Genomic DNA, 16,281 nt, shown 5'->3' on the forward strand with positions numbered 1-16,281 from the left:
AGTCATGTTCAATTGCTAAACAGGAATTTAACATACCTTTAAAATTAGACTCCATATAACGGAAATCAATAGCCCAGCCAGCGCATGGCAAAAGGTGGGGTTCAGCTGTGTTACGGAGAACAGTTTAGACCCCAATCTGGAAAGCGAGAGCAAAAATCGATCCGGTCGATGAAATGAGAACGACAGGCAGGTTGGGCAGATGAACTTTTATTGGTTGCGACTCATCCACTGTAATATGTTCTAACGGTTTTAATTTGCTGAGAGTGAGAACAAGCTAAGAACGAGAGAAGCATGCTAACATATTAAACACAAGTTCGATCTGGCCGCTGTCGCTTTCATCTGTGGGGTCCGAGCGAATGGTATTTTAGGGAAAATACGAAAAGGGCAGTGATTGGATTCTGTGCGACAGCGCGAATGGCGCTATAGCAGCATGCCGGGGCGAAACATGGCACTCGCGGGAACGGTCGGTAAAAATTCCGGCGCACTGTGGAATGAAATAGTCGATCCCAAGTTTCTGAGTCCTGAAATAAAACGACGGCGCAAGACGTTCGAGTGCCGCGAAAAAAAAACAAAAGCAAAACGACGGGTACAGTTTCCGCGAGGTAGCAGTAACTGGAGCGTTTAAAATGGGTGGGGCTTAAAGACACCTCGGATACAGAGAAAAAAAGGGGTATTGGGTTAGATAAGCGACAGAAAAGAAGAATTACAAAAATAAAAACTTTGTAGGGCGTTATTAATAGCAACATTAACGGGAGAAAAGAGAAAAAACAAAAACGTTATTGGAATAAGATTAGTACGAAGCTGATTCACGCTTGTTCAAGAAGCGTCTTCGTATCTGGGTCTCGAATTACTGTGTTCAACCATGATTTAGTGACACCGTGTAAGTTCGGGAGATGCTGTATTGTTCTTACGGTGTCTGGTTGTTTCGATGGGCCCAGCTACACAGGTGTTGATATGTACAGTTATTTACAATATGCACTGACTCCGATGATATGTCGGTTGTTTCCTGAGATGACACTTGATTGGTGATGCTAACGACGGTGTGGTTCGTGTGAATAGTAACCACCCGGCCTATCGTTCGGCTGTTTCGAGTAATAATCCATCGGTCCATGCCTCGGTGGGCCTGGACTCAGCGAGCGCTCAATCCTCGGCGGATAGTACGCCCCTTTATCGGAGCGAGGCGGTGGGTCGTGGTAGTGGGATGGGTAGTAACTTGAGTGCGAGCGAGAGTAAGGCGGGCGTTCCATACGAGAATCGCCGCGAACCTCGTCTCTCCTTGGAGGTCTGTATCTGCCGTCATAATGACGAGGTTTCTCCGAGCTTCTACGGTATTGGTAGTCCGATTCACAGGGGGATAAAGGGGGGTGGTTGGGGTAGTATTCTATCGGAGGATATCGGATGTCTTTTGGCGGGCGGGTCGATTCTCGCGGGGAATACCCGTCCCAACGAGGGGATCCCCCATCACGTGACAACACGGGCGAAGACCGACGATTGTACACGACCTGGGGTACACGGTTCGGGCCGCGTACTAAGGAAGGTATAGGTTGCCCGGGCACGGCAGGTGTTATAGATGGCACCTTTTGTGGTGGGTTGTTGTTGTTGCTGTCCCAGTGGCGTGAAGACTCCTGTTTATGGTTGTTTGATGCGGAGTGTTTTGATCCGCTGTCCTAATGGAAGGAATTAATAAAAAAATTAAAATTGACATTTATGTAGGCAAAATTTCAGTTACATAAAACATGATTACAATAGAAACTCGAAATGTTTGAAAAATTACCTGTGGATGATGACGTGGAGACTTGGACGACATCGTGCTGTTACTCCCACTAGATGTCCCACTATTATGACGAGATCTTGAGTTGATAGTGTCAGGTAAGTTATCTGGTGAACAAAATTTACTTGTTTAATATATACACCTGTAGGCTTTATTAGAGTATATACAAGTTCTTACGGTGTCTGGTTGTTTCGATGGGCCCAGCTACACAGGTGTTGATATGTACAGTTATTTACAATATGCACACGCCACTGGGACAGCAACAGATTTATTGTGCTTATTTATGAAATAAAAACCATTTTTTCTAATTTAATTTTTGTGTATTCTGTGGTAATAATAGGTTTTGTGTCTTTATCTGTATACTAGGTGTATAAGAAACTTCTGCTTTTCTGTGTAAAAACGTTTGGTGTTCAAAAGCTTATCTGAAAGTTGATGAACATAGAGCAGGATTTATAAGCAACATACTGTAGTGGTTTGGGTCGTTAGGACATACTGCAGTAGTTTTGCATGTGTAAACAGAATATATATAAATAACAGGTAATGTTGCAATGTCTAGGTTATTTAACTGAAATGTTATTTCCAATTAAACTTCAATCCCACACAAAGCAATTATGTCTCAAAGGATTGGCTCGATTTTCTCACAATGTAGAGAAACCGGAATTTGACAACTTTGAGTGGCATTTGTGCACTAATATTTTACTCGGGAGGGAGCACAGTCATGTTGTTATTCCCACTAGACGTCCCACTATTATGTCGATGGCTGATGCACTTACAGCAGGGCTTACAAGCAACATACTGCAGTAATGGAGTTTAGTATTCATTGCATGTTCAAGTGTAGGAGTGGATCTTACCTCTACTTGAGGATGCTTCCCGTGAAGAGTGACGATGATCAAAAGTAGGAGTGGAGGGAGATGTGAGAGAGGTACTCGAGTAGCTCCTTGAGGATTGTGGTGATGCAAACGACTTTATGGATGCGGGACTTGCTCTTGACTTACCAGGAGTAGGGAAAGAGTTCCTGTGAGCCGGACTTCTGGTGGAGAGGGGAGATGGTTTGCTCTTCACTTGACTTCCACGGATGGCAGGACTGCTGTGGCATCTTCCGACGATGGAGCGATGCTCGGATGTTGTGGAGGTGTGGGATGGGGAAGTGAGAGCAGGGGAGATCACACCTGGTGAGTAAACATGTGATTAGAATAATATAAAACATTCAATTAATAAATACAGTTGTTGCAGACTGTGTTATCCGTTTATAAAGAATTATTAAAGTCTGTAAATACTTTAGACTTCAAAACCGAAACACAGCAGTAGGTTTCTTAGGTATACTTATGAACTTCCACTAATTAAAATACTATGTAAATATAAGGCACATACTGTGTTCCCTTAAGTTCGTTTATGTTATAAAAAATGTTGGGGGGAATAAAATTTGTTAGTGTGTCATTGAACACATATTGAACTACATTGATTGTTGTAAACCTTACATAACAATTGCTTAGGAAAGCAGAACAGAAACAGAAGTTACTTAAATTTAGTGTTATGACGACAAGTTATCGGTTAGAATAGTATAAACACTCGACTAAGTAATATAGGGAACTGGTTTATTTAATCTGATTGAGAGTGCAGTCTTGTGTTAAGGAATAAGAGATAGGAAGATATAACCACTTGGTTTTGTTTTGTTAACAGGTACTGAGAGACACTGCCTAGAGCGGTAAAGGAAGCTAGCCAACATGTTATACTTGGCTAGTCAAGTCTGACACTTGAAAAACAAAGCTGTAATTGAAAACTGTTTCTGCCAGTGAAGTGTCCAGTTTCCCATATTAGTTGCCCATATTTTAGGAGAATGTTTCACCCAGTCAATCACATTGCTTGCATGACAATACTATAGTACAATATATTTGAATAACATTTAAAATACTGTAATAACTAATAATCATATATTTTTATTAAACACTAGATACCAAAAAAAACACAAATTTTACAGTCTTAAAATTACCAAGATTCCATGTAAAAATAAAATTTGGGCATAAAATCATGGGCTGTTAGCCTATGTTTTGTTTATAATGAAACTTTGATACTTGGTAAACAAACTTACTTTTATCGTGTTTCACCGAATCCTCTTTAACAGCCATGTGTTCCTGTTTACTTGACTTGGTTGCTAGTGGTTTAGATGGGACTAAATAAGGAACAATGTGGTTTAAACAATAATGCTGATTTAGCTAATAAAGTATCACATGCATAATTGTTAAGTGCTGTTACAATTTAATAGCAGAAACCAGAAGAAAAGGAAATATATCACACCATAAGCATGAATAGCTACAATAAATATCCCGCGAATCTGACCCTAATTTGGTGCTTATAGAGTTGGACGATTCTTGTGTAAAGAAATACAATTCTTTTTTGCTATGAAAAATATAGCCAAACCGAATTTTATAACAAAAGATACAGTTTTCGCCTAAATGGCATTAGTAGTCTTCTATACAAATAGAGTCCAATTCTAAATGCAGTAAAACAGTACCGCCCATCTATTCTATTCTATTCTGTATGGGTGAGGTATGTGAGGACCTGGGATTTAGGCCAGACTTGGCCCATTACCCCAACACCCTTGTATGTCCGAAAGTGACGTGCTCACAGTAGTAAAGTTCTTTATTCATGTACCGCCCAAAAGAACATAAGTTGAGTTGTTCATACTTATTTAAAATAGTAAACAATCAATATTAAACTTACTATCACTTGGTGCATTGAGAGTTTTGACTGCTTTCACTACAACATCCATTACTTTTGGTGGAAGAGTTTTAATGAGACCAGCTTGTAATGCACTTGCCATTCCTTGTGTTACCTCATTCAATGCCTTCGTTAACTTTTCAACACTTTCTTCAACATGCGTATTTGTTCTAAGATAGAAAAATTAAAGGCATTACTTTTGTGGTCGCTTTGTACTCTGTAGTTTGCTTGTAATGTAACTTTTGCAAGTGTAAGTTGACATTGAAAATATGTTCTTTAGTTGCATATTTATGTGTGTCTGAAATCTTGGTCCTACATTGTTGTAACATTGTACTTGTAAGATTCAGTTAAATGTAAAATAGATTGTAGCAACTAGCTAGCATCAAACTATAGTGTGTATTGTGTAATGTGTATAACATATTAAGTGACAGTGCTTTTTAATGCTGACAAAAGTTATGTAGTAAATTTTATGTTTGCTCTTTTTAAATAAAAAATTATAAATCACAAGTAATGTTGCAGTGTCAAGGTTATTTAACTGAAATGTTATTTCCAATTAAACTTCAATCCCACACAAAGCAATTATGTCTCAAAGGATTGGCTCGATTTTCTCACAATGTAAGAGAAACCGGAATTTGACAACTTTGAGTGGCATTTGTGCATTAATATTTTACTCGGAGGGAGCAGAGCCGTATACACTGATAAGGAAACATTAAATATTAATTGCTGGGGTGCACTCACGTTTTGATTAATGATTTGCTTTTGGTTGCGGATCCGGGGTTTGGCTTGTCTGTGCTGCTGGTGGGAGACTGTAGAGGAGTGGGTTTTTGAGACAACTTGGAAACTTGGACTTGCTCTTTGGGTTTCTGATTCGAATCCTTGACAGGAGACAAGGATAGGATGGCAGGGGAAGAGGAGGTAGGTTTTACTGGTTTGTGGAGCTCTGTGGGCATCGTTAAGCTCTTCCTACCATCTTTACTTCGTTTTAAATACTCCTGCAGTGAGACCTGAAACAAACAACAGTGTTAAGTGTTTTTACCAGGCATGTGGGCAAATGTACCGATATATTTTTATACCTAAGCCTGAAACCATGGTAAAATTTGGAACCCTTTTCACATGCTTCCAATTATGACACTTTTAATACATAATCTACCAAATATTAAAATCTTAAAATGAAAAAGTCTCAATGTATGTATATATACATTTAAAACTAATAAATACAAAATCTTCGAAACATTCTTATACACTCAAGCTTTTTATTGCAAATTTAATAGAGAACTAAAAAGACACCTTTTTCTTTGTGGGTGCACTTTTCACTTCTTGTTGGTCAAGTGTTAATTGCGACCTTGGGTCAGATAGAACAGAGGTCGTATTATCCAGCATACTTGGAAAGAAGCGATGTGTTGTAGTTGCCCCGATGTAACCAGTGTTTATACAAGGAAAGAGACTTGCTGGTTGGTGCGACTTCACCTGTACATTGATACCATACTTGTTATTCAAACTATATTAAAAATTTTAATGTTTTTCATACTATACAATGCACTGGCACGCTATCCACCATTTTTATAACACACCAGACCACAAAATGTATATTTCTCGTGGAGACATTAACATCTAAAGATGGGATTTTCAACAAGTTGGAGAAAATGAAACCATAATAGTTAAGAAAACTTGTCACTGCAGTTTACAAATTTATCAAACACGTATTAGCTATATTACGAAAATTGGTTCAAATTTTCGGGCATCTTGTACTTTTTTGTATAACATAACTGCATAAAACGTAACTGCAAACACAATGAAAAACTAAATTACTTTTTTCCCATTACCATGATGTATTAAAAAAAGAGATTTTCAATTTTAAATAAGTAGCATTGCATTTTAGTAATAGGATAACAGTGAGATAGGATTGTTAAAGTTGCACATAAAAAAAAATATACTTGGGACTCGCGAGTGAGCATAAAAAACGGTTTGGTTTTAAGCCACAGCAAACCATGCATGGTAGGTGAACATGCTCAAGCAAAAAACAAGGCTTTGTAATGGGGAAGGTTACCTCTTGCTCATCAGTTGTTGATGGTTCAGGTTCAGATTGCAATACCACAGTCTCATCATCATCATCAGATAAGCTCTAATGAGGTAAATGATGTGGTATGCATGGTTACATTGACATGCAATGATAACAGTTATGAGGTTAATGAAGCATGCCACAATACAAGAATATATTACATGCAATATGTAGTTCAAAGTTAGGCAAGCAATAGTCAGCGATTATTGCTTCTGGGAACAAAAAGCCAAGAGCTTTCTTGGGAACACAGAGCTAAATATATCACAAGCCTATTGGTTGATACTTTAGCTTAACATTGCCTATTAGCAGTCAAATGGAACGGTATCAAGGTTACATACCTCATATTCAATTGAGGGTAGTGGGCTCATGCGCTTGTTAGCATTAATGTTGACTGTAGCGACCTCCACAGGTGTAACTCCACATAACATTTGAGATGTTTCACTATTCCCAGGAACTGAAAGTGGTAATCCACAATTTGTATCCACAGTTAAGTTTTGAGTGGGATCGGTTTGTTCATCAGAGCATTTTACTTCTCTATGCATTAAAACATCGTCTGACTCTATGTTGGGATGAAGTTTATCTTGTGAAGTTTGCACAGTGTCTGGTAATGCAGATTTCAAATATCGTTTCTTGGGACAGTGAGTTTCTTTGGTAAGTGATATTTTATCTGCTGCAATAAATGGCTGTGCTGGTTCAACTGGTGTGTTTGGTATCAGATCCTCTTCCACTGCTCGTTGCAGCCAATACTACAAACAAAGCAATTGGTCAATAGGGTTAGATTTATTTTGTTCATATTTATATCTGGTTGGTTTCATTGTATTCAAAATTGGTTTCATTTTATTCAATTTTATATTTATTTATAATTATATATATATAGGCAAATAGTATAGGCTACATTAACTTTCAATTACATTGAGTAAAATTTTACGCTGCAAATAATTAATATGATTCCGTACTAAAGAAGAAACAATGATTAAGCTCTATTTACAAAATAAAACTATCAACACTAATAAAATTAAATCTTATATTGTGTAAAAATTACCTTTTTTGTGAACTTCATATCCTGTATGCTTGACTTCCTTGCCAACTGAGGACACACACTGATGTGAACTTGACCGAGTGGAACACCTGGTCTAAATGTCCATGGTACAAAAGTGGTTGTCGATTGTGTGGTGGAAGTCGGATAGATACCTCGACGTGAAAACACTGCAGCTGTTGATGTAATAAGTTTATTAAAAAAATGGAAAATTATGGTTTCCGTGAGATGTAAGATCGGTAAGGTCAACTACATGAAAAAAGTAGAACTGCAATGCATACCACAGTAACACTTATGTCGTTATTATTGCTGAAAATACTAAAACAACCTATTTCACAACAGGTCTGGCTAAGAAAGAATAATACTTGCAATTGTTGCAATAAAATTAATTTGACAATGCTAGTTGATACAGCAGCAAAAACATTTGAGAATAAACTGTCACCTGTGGTAGATGTGGAAGGTATGTCGACTGATGATTTCTTTGATTTTGACAACTTCGTGGACAGATTAACTGCCAATGTAGCTGTGGTGGTAGTAGTGGTGGTACTCATATCACTTGGTGTTATGGCTGTTGTCGTAACTGTGATATTATTGCTCACTGCTGCTGTGCTGGGTTCAGAGTGAGAAATCGTGACAGAAGGACTGAGTGGGGTTGAAACTGAAGATGGAACTTCTGCATCTTGTGTGGGTGAACTAACCAGGGTTGTTAACTTCTGTCCGGATGTATTATCATTTGGTGATAGTGAGGTGTTGGGTAATACATTGGTGGGTATGGGAGCACCGGCCTCTGTAGTGAGGTTTGGTTGTTGGATGGTGGATGTGCTGGTTACATGTGTAATGCTCTTGGGTGAGGTGGATGTTGTGTTTACTCCGGATGTTGAAGTGATCGTGTCAATAAGAGCAGTCTCTGGAAGAGCTTCATAATGGGGGACACCAAAAGATGACGAGTTTTCACTGTCAAAGGATGGAAAACGGTCGGAAAAACTTGAGATTGTGCAATGAGGTGTAACACTGTCACATGAGTGGTTTGAATCTGTTTCCATAGCAGCACCTGGTGACATGACACCTTCGAACGAGACACCCCTTCCTCTGCGGGAGTTCCGACGACCTCTGGTTGACCTTCTTCTATTGCTGTTGTAAAGTGGATGTTATATAAATATCTCAACAGTTGGGGATATGTGGTACTTACTTTCCAATTCTTCGAGTGGGAGTTGGACTATGAGTGGACACGTTCTCTTCCCCAGGTAAGCAAGGATGAGACATAACAACAGCCTGGTTTATAAATGTGTTACCAATAGTAGAAGTGTATGAATAGGTAACAGGTACAAGCATTTACCTGTAATGAGTCAGAAGTGGAGGTTACAGTCGAGGTAGAGATGAAATCATTTGCTTCTTGTTTGCTTGACTCCTTGCTAATATCGGATGCAGGGTGAGCATGATGTAGTTGCTCTTTTCGCTTCTCCTGCTTCTCCATCTTCTCAAACCTTCGGATATAAGCCTCCATCTTTCTCTCCTCACGAGACTATATTGGAATTATGCAATAAAAACAATTATTTCCTACAACACAGCTAGCGTTCAAAATAGGAGAGGGACAAATAGATACACTGTTTTTAAATAAAAGTTCAAATTATTCAACAATGCTTTATTTCTGTACAGTCATTTGTTTATAACTCAGTATTCAATAAACTGGGTCAAGTGTCCTTTATAACAATATACCGACCTTTTTTCTCAAGTTATCAGCAGCATTGTCACCATCAGCATCTATATTACGTGTTGCTTCATGGTCGGAACTCAAATATCCGTTCGTCTGTAACATGGGTGAGGTAAGAATTACTATGCGTAACCAACAAGCAGTCACTTTCAAGCTAAAGCTTCAATCACAACAAAAACTACAAGAAATGATTTATCCACACATAACTAAACCACAGGTTTTACTTACATGGATTCGATTTAACGATAACCTCAGAGGTGACAAACGCCGTTTCCGTTCATCCAGTTTGAGAAGCTTTGAGTCACTTTAAATAGAGAGGTAGTTATTTAATTTAAAGTTACTTCTGTAAATGGTGTTTGATGGGATTAAGTACTCACTTTGGTATCCTCATGTTGGTGAACTTATACACAGGGCAGTCTTTGAACTGAGAACAACCACACTCCATGTTGTAATGACTGTAATAAAGAAAATTGCTTATTTGGAAAAGGGTGATTTAATACATTTTAATAGAATAAGAAGACATACCAATTTTGGTATTTGATGTCAAACGGGATGGTGATCTCGGCTCCATTAAGGATCCTGCTTTTAGCATAAATGAAAAGGTGGATTTTTCCATCTTCCATAACATGCCTTATCTAGGAGGGAAACGATAAAAAAAAAGGTCACGATAAAGTTCATTAGAAATTGTGCCAATCCAAAGTCTAATATGCAAATGTACAAGAGTAAGATTGAACACGCACCTCACAGTTGGGACAGCAGGAGCGTCTTATATATCGAGATATATTACCAGTGGTTCTGGAATCCACACAGATCTCCAAACCATCAAAACCATTGTAGAAGAACACAAAAGGGTACGGCCTGATAAATATTTATGTTATGTATAATAAAATTTGTTTTTTTTTTAATTTAAATTGAGTTTTATTAAAATATTATAGGTAAACAAATACCATATAGTTTAATGTGTTCATACAAGTTTAATTTAATCAGTTAATTAAAAAGAAAGTATGCATAACAATTAACAATATCCTGTTATTTGGTGTTTACACTATCTCAAGTCTCAACACATCCCATTACTCACCTTTCGTATAGAGTAGAGTTAACCGCTTCAAACTGATTTGAAAGCATGTAAGAGCCACAGACCTCAGCAACAGGATGCGACATACACACATCCTCCAGTGTAAGCACTGTGTTACGTAATTGCTGTACCTGTGAGGTAAACCAAGCTCTTTATAACTGTAATGAATCATGATACAGAGTGGTATATTGCTAACAGTTCTATCATAGTAAAAAGGTGTCCTATCAACAAAGCTGTATTTGCGGATATATCATGTGCTTGAGGCACTTTTACGGATAAATTGGAATAAAATGGTTACAGTAGACTGCACTATATATGGTATGAAGCGCAGACATTGACACCACACCTTAACAAGTTGTTCTCTTAGTTTGGAAAGATTGGATTGTTCTTTCACAGCCATTTTTGATGATGAAGACAGAACAGCCTGGAGCAGTTCTTGGCTGTACATGTTCTCATTGATTTCCTGGTACTTCTCATTCCACTCCCTACATAGATAGCATGGGTTGAAGCATGTTTACATTGAAACAAGTGGGATATGTTGACATAGGGCTTGGTTTGATTGAGCCTGGTATTAATATGGCACCACCATAGAAAGTAAACGTTTATTTTCTAGCTACAACACACAAAGCAGTAAAATGTTAAAATACCTGAGTTTTCTTGCCCAAGAAAAACTGATTCCGCATTCCTCTGTTTCATTACATGAAGACTGCAACATAACAATATATTATTGCTTAATATAGCAATAATTTGCCAATAAATATAAATAATATTAAATAATAGGCAGCTTTGAACTGGTGTTACAATCACTAAACAGTGATATATCATGAAAAAGGGTTGTTTACCTTAGATCTTGAACGCTTGCGTGAAGGAAAATGATTCTGAAATGAACAAAACGTGGCTTTAACATAATTTAAGGTCAAACAAACAAAATTACTCATGACACTGCAATTTTTTGCTGGTATTGTTAAAAAGTTTTCCGGTAAAACAGAATGCAGTATGTTTTACTATATATAGTATGACTAATTATCAAATTAATTTTCAAGTATTAATGTGTGACTTTGTGCCACCAAAATACTATTTAAAACTGCCTGTTAAACCATTGAAATAAGAAGTAAAACAAGTGGATTACAGGAAGTTAAAAGGTGTGGCAATGTTAACTGTAGCTTACACATTAATTACACAATTTCTGGTTTGTGGAACATACCAAACATTTAATTATTGCCTGCTACTGTTATGATACACTGATAAACTTTGCAGTTGAATTCTTATAATATATATATTTGTTAAATTGTTATAACCCCAATAATACGTCAAACAAGCAAACACTGTATGGCCAGAACAAGACACACAGACTGTTCCTTTCATTCTTTACCTTTGTTTACATTTTAATAGCCAGCTATGGGCAAACATTGAATAAATGAATAACGCATGAGTGGCCTAATTCAGTGGCTTTGTAAGCTTAAAGGAACTTAACAGCCTTGTTAAATATTTGTTTTTGACAACCTGGTTATTAATGAGTGACCAAGTGTATTTCTAACACAAATACACTTCTACCCACTAAAAATATTTCAAAATATTATGCGAAAATTGCTACCAATGCCCAGGTTAATTTTGTTTAAAAACCACTGGTTTGGAATAATTGACTCACTTTTTTCCCATTACGTTTGCTATTTTCCCGACTTCGCTTTCGTTTCTTTCCTGTTGAAACTGCTTCTTGTTTCTTAGAGGTAATGGTAAGGCTTGTTGGTGTGGATTGTACGGATGAATAGAGAACTTTGTTGTTCATCTCTACATCACTGTCTGTACCACTGCTATCGGTGCCCACTGTAACAAGGTGGGGTTATATTATTATATTAAGTAGCCTATTTGAAAACAGCTTCAAAGCCTTTTTACATCAATAATGATCAATTTATTGAATAGCTTAAACATCACAGGAACTAAACGCTAGATAAATTATTAAACACAGCAGAACAACTTATAATTCACAGTATTTATATTTAAAACAGATTTGTATATTCATAAAAAAATATGTTCACAAGGCTACTTACTTAAAAAATCCTCCCGTTTCCGAGTTTGAAGTTTAATTGCTTCTTCCCTATTTAAGGATCTGTAAAATTAAACACAATGTCAATGTTGATTCATATATCAAATTTGACTGAATTGAATATAACTGACTGGCAAAATACTTACCTTGGGTTGCAGTGATCGCATAGAAAAGTCTCTGGGATGTTATTTCTGTCAATGCTCATGCAGTCAATGTGTTGCCACACACTGCATTGATCACAACATATCATGTAGCCATCATCGTGTGTGAATCTGATGTAATTACGAATTTGAATTTTTGTTTACACAGTTTTTACAAGTCACAAGAGTAAAACTGTCATTCCAGTAACACAGAAACGTCTTTTAAAAGTATCATATAAATGTTAATGGTAAAAATTTTACTGGAAGCATTGTAGGTATAGGTAACACGCACACTGCATGGTACAGTTCATGTCATTGTTTAATTGTTCTTGATGGCCCTAAAAACTTCAGCACGTTAATTTCCAAATGGAAATGCACGCAAACAGACATAACAATTTCTGTGTAGTGACTGATACCGATACTAATATAATTAATACAGCACTACATGCTGCAGGAAATGGACTACTTCCTATTGTAATAAAGTATAGCATAGGCTATTGCTGCTACCATAAGGCCAATTACCCAACGCTCTATATATATATTTTGAAAAACACAATATTAGTCTTTTGTTTTTTTTTGTCTAAAATAATTTTGTTAAGAGAGCACAATAGCATAGGCTATATTGTTTGTTCTGCAAAATAAGATAACATAAGAATTAACACAACAGCTTAACTAAAATAACATACCCGCATATACATCTTGTTATATCCGACAAAACTGTGCTATTTTCTGAACCAGCGGCAGCAAGGCCATTTGAAAATGCTGTTGTTGAGTTAACCACCCTATCTTCATTCAGTTTATCCAAACCTATAAAAATTGTGGTTCTTTTAAACTTGTTCATATTTGTATTATATCTCTTAGAACCTATCCAATTTTAAAGCATTTAGCAAAATTAAAATACAATTAATACGAACCTCATTCAAATAAATGCAACTCTACATACCTGCCCCATTGTAACAAGGCAAATTTGAGGTTAGTGAGTGAGGAGGTGATATTTCAATTGGTGTAGGTTTGATGCAGAGGTCTTTGCTGGGCGAGGATAAGAAACAGTTTTCCCCATTTAACGAGTTTGCGGTAAAACCTGTGGTTGGGGAGAGGGGTGGAGTGGGTGGAGGTGGCAATGCACCATAGTTGTGATCCTGTGGTTTTAATTACAAAACTAGTATTAGTTTATGGTAAAGTAGTTTACAGTACAAAATATACAATTTTAGAATTAGCAGAATTTAACTCTAGTCTAGACATGGTTGGAAAATTCCATATTTGGCAGTGTGGTTCAGGTAGTATATCAATGCTTTAGAATATACCTGATAAGGAAGCCCAAACCCCCTATGTTTGTTACACGCTGGAGACTGTTGGCATGGCACTGGAACAGTCGGAAGAGTCTCAATTCTGTTTAACAAAGATCAAAAATATAAATATTTTATGCAAACAAGGTAAAGACGTGGCAATCATGGTCATTCCCTTTATATTATAACACTGATAGTAACACCATTACTGGAATATGTACCAACAACCAACACATGATTTAACATCATTCTATACAGATAAGAGAAAGAGACAAAAATGACATTTACCCAGCTAGTGTATTTATAATCATACACAACCTTTTTGTGGGATTGGCTATTTTAATATTAGGACTTCTAAAACGTAGATGCAGTTATTGATTCATTGATTATCTAATATCCTTATTGACTGGATGGTTAAGCCAATAGCATACACTGTGTATGTATATTGTACGATTTGATGGTTTGTATACCATATAAGCATTAGGGAAAACAATTGACACCAAGACAATGTGGAGGTAAGAAATAAGAATTGACACTTGATTAGCATTGTGTAATCATTGTTAAGTGCCTGGAAATAGTGTTTACTGTACATATAAATGCCTAGTTTACTACATTTGTAGGAATTAACACTGGCAGAGAAAATATATATATATATATATAAGCCCTAGGTAAATAAATAATAATCATCAAGAAAAGCTAGGCATGGAACAGAATTGTATACTTGTAAAAAGTTATTTTCCTATAGTAAAAAATGAAAAACAACAAGAAATTGTATGCATGGAACATACTTTGAACCAACAGCCATTTTTACACAGATATCCTGCTTGAGCTTTGCAGAGGCAGCAACCTCTATGCTCATCATGTGCTTGGCACCTTGGTCTTTTTGACGGTAACGTTTGATTAGTCCATTCAGTCGAACTTAAGTCCATCACATACATCCGGCAAAACTTTATATCGAAGGCAATATTAGTGCCATAACATTCAATTCTGGCATTCGTATTTCATGTTAACCTTAACTTTATCATATTATAACATCTATAGACACATGAAATATTATTTTAAAATCATAATATATAGGTCATAGGTGGTATGCTGCCCAGCCAAAATATATATGATTACTGCATGCTTTTTATAACAAATTATGTATGCAATAGAATGAAATAAGTGTACAACCTGGGTACTATAATAAATTTACACATTTAAAACAGCTTTTAAACTTAACTATATATATAGATCGCATATACAATGTTACAACTAATAAAATAAACCTTGTACTAAAACCTCATAAAACAAATGTTGCGTTTGTAAAGCAAACGAAATATGTACGAACTAAATTCTGAATCAACAGTCCAAAGGAACATGCTAATGGTAATACAGTAACATGTAATATCACATTAAAACGAGGCATTAGCAGTCTTATACGATGTTTTATAGCTTTCTCACTAGTACAGTTTTACAATAGCCTAACCAATAAACGTAGAAATAACCTAAAATACCGCTATAATTGGCTATAAACAAACCCTAAAGAAATGTTGTCATTTCCCGTCGATATTTTTCAAAGATGGCAGCCGAACTAAAGTGGCTATAGGCGTACATGACGTCATAATACAACAAACAAAGGTCGCTATACCCAATAGCAGGGGCGCAGTCTGTTTAGAGACTATATTCGAGCAACGGCTTACTGTTTGTGAAGCGCAGTTGTTGTAACTCTATAACTTCAGCTGGTTTTAAGGGTTGAGATGATAGTTATCGTGTTTCTCTAGTAATTTCCGTTACAATTTCATGTTGTTTTACTAAAGCACGCTGCCAAAATGGAGTTATTAGCAAAGAGGCGTTGGATTTAGGATTTCTTTACCATTGTGGAACGATTTCTGCTGGCGGGAATATTTTAACCGATTCGTTTTATTGTTTAGCATTTTTGCGCGCTTTTTATGCTCTTTGTGTTATTTTGTCCTTGTTTGATAAACTGCTTAGCTTTACACGATGTGCACGTGTCGCTAAATAAAAAAAACTATACTCGTATTGTCTGCTTTTTTTTCACACTGGTTTTCGACGTACTTCGTAACCCAATAGATTGTGCGTGAACTGCGTATTCGCGAAACTTAATTTAGTGAATACAATAATACACCCTTGTAAAACGATTTGTCTACGCAATGTCTTCTTAGCTTTCATACATTGCTTAGGTTTATTTGTAAAAGAAGCTTATAAAGTTAAAGTGTCCCATTTCTCTACGTAATGTTGTAAATCGTCCATTTCCATAACTTCAACCATTTATTTAAGTTTCCTGGTGTAGTGGTGAATTTGAATTACCATCCCAGCGTGATCTCGCCTTCATTTTCAATAAACATAATCCCGTTTAGAGATAAATTGGAATCGCGTGATTTTCAAAATAAACAGGTAAAATATGTTTTTAATTATACACGTCATAACTAGAATTGTGT

The 16,281-nt window shown here is 36.5% G+C and overlaps 1 protein-coding gene across 2 annotated transcripts; it reads right to left on the reverse strand.

The window, feature by feature from the left end:
* Positions 1 to 191: 191 nt before the first annotated feature.
* Positions 192 to 16,201, reverse strand: LOC149732744 (uncharacterized). 2 transcript variants are annotated; one of them, XM_089882587.1, is made up of 29 exons: positions 14,629 to 16,201; positions 13,859 to 13,943; positions 13,498 to 13,693; positions 13,241 to 13,361; positions 12,561 to 12,686; positions 12,419 to 12,477; positions 12,019 to 12,194; positions 11,213 to 11,248; positions 11,018 to 11,076; positions 10,717 to 10,855; positions 10,374 to 10,501; positions 10,036 to 10,153; positions 9,821 to 9,930; positions 9,673 to 9,750; positions 9,524 to 9,599; positions 9,305 to 9,391; positions 8,921 to 9,106; positions 8,774 to 8,856; positions 8,027 to 8,715; positions 7,591 to 7,760; positions 6,887 to 7,294; positions 6,537 to 6,611; positions 5,777 to 5,956; positions 5,228 to 5,493; positions 4,493 to 4,659; positions 3,861 to 3,941; positions 2,623 to 2,940; positions 1,775 to 1,878; positions 192 to 1,667 (listed from the first exon to the last, which is right to left on the reverse strand). In XM_089882587.1, exons 1-29 carry the CDS (start codon positions 14,700 to 14,702, stop codon positions 1,032 to 1,034), a joined length of 5,031 nt encoding a protein of 1,676 aa, XP_089738713.1. In that variant the 5' UTR covers positions 14,703 to 16,201; the 3' UTR covers positions 192 to 1,031. The 2 variants fall into 2 exon arrangements, with proteins under 2 accessions (XP_089738713.1, XP_089738714.1); XM_089882588.1 differs by lacking the exon at positions 6,537 to 6,611.
* Between the last annotated feature and the right edge of the window lie 80 nt (positions 16,202 to 16,281).

Source organism: Ciona robusta, chromosome 8, assembly GCF_009617815.1.
Source record: "Ciona robusta chromosome 8, ASM961781v2".
Lineage (NCBI taxonomy): Eukaryota > Metazoa > Chordata > Ascidiacea > Phlebobranchia > Cionidae > Ciona > Ciona robusta.

Coding starts and splice junctions, on each gene's coding strand:
- LOC149732744 (XM_089882587.1), bottom strand. CDS start 14,702: ATGATGAGCATAGAGGTTGCTGCCTCTGCAAAGCTCAAGCAGGATATC. Junction 7,761..8,026: donor ACCTTCCACATCTACCACAG/GTGACAGTTTAT, acceptor TTACATCAACAG/CTGCAGTGTTTTCACGTCGA. Junction 7,295..7,590: donor ATATGAAGTTCACAAAAAAG/GTAATTTTTACA, acceptor CTTTGTTTGTAG/TATTGGCTGCAACGAGCAGT.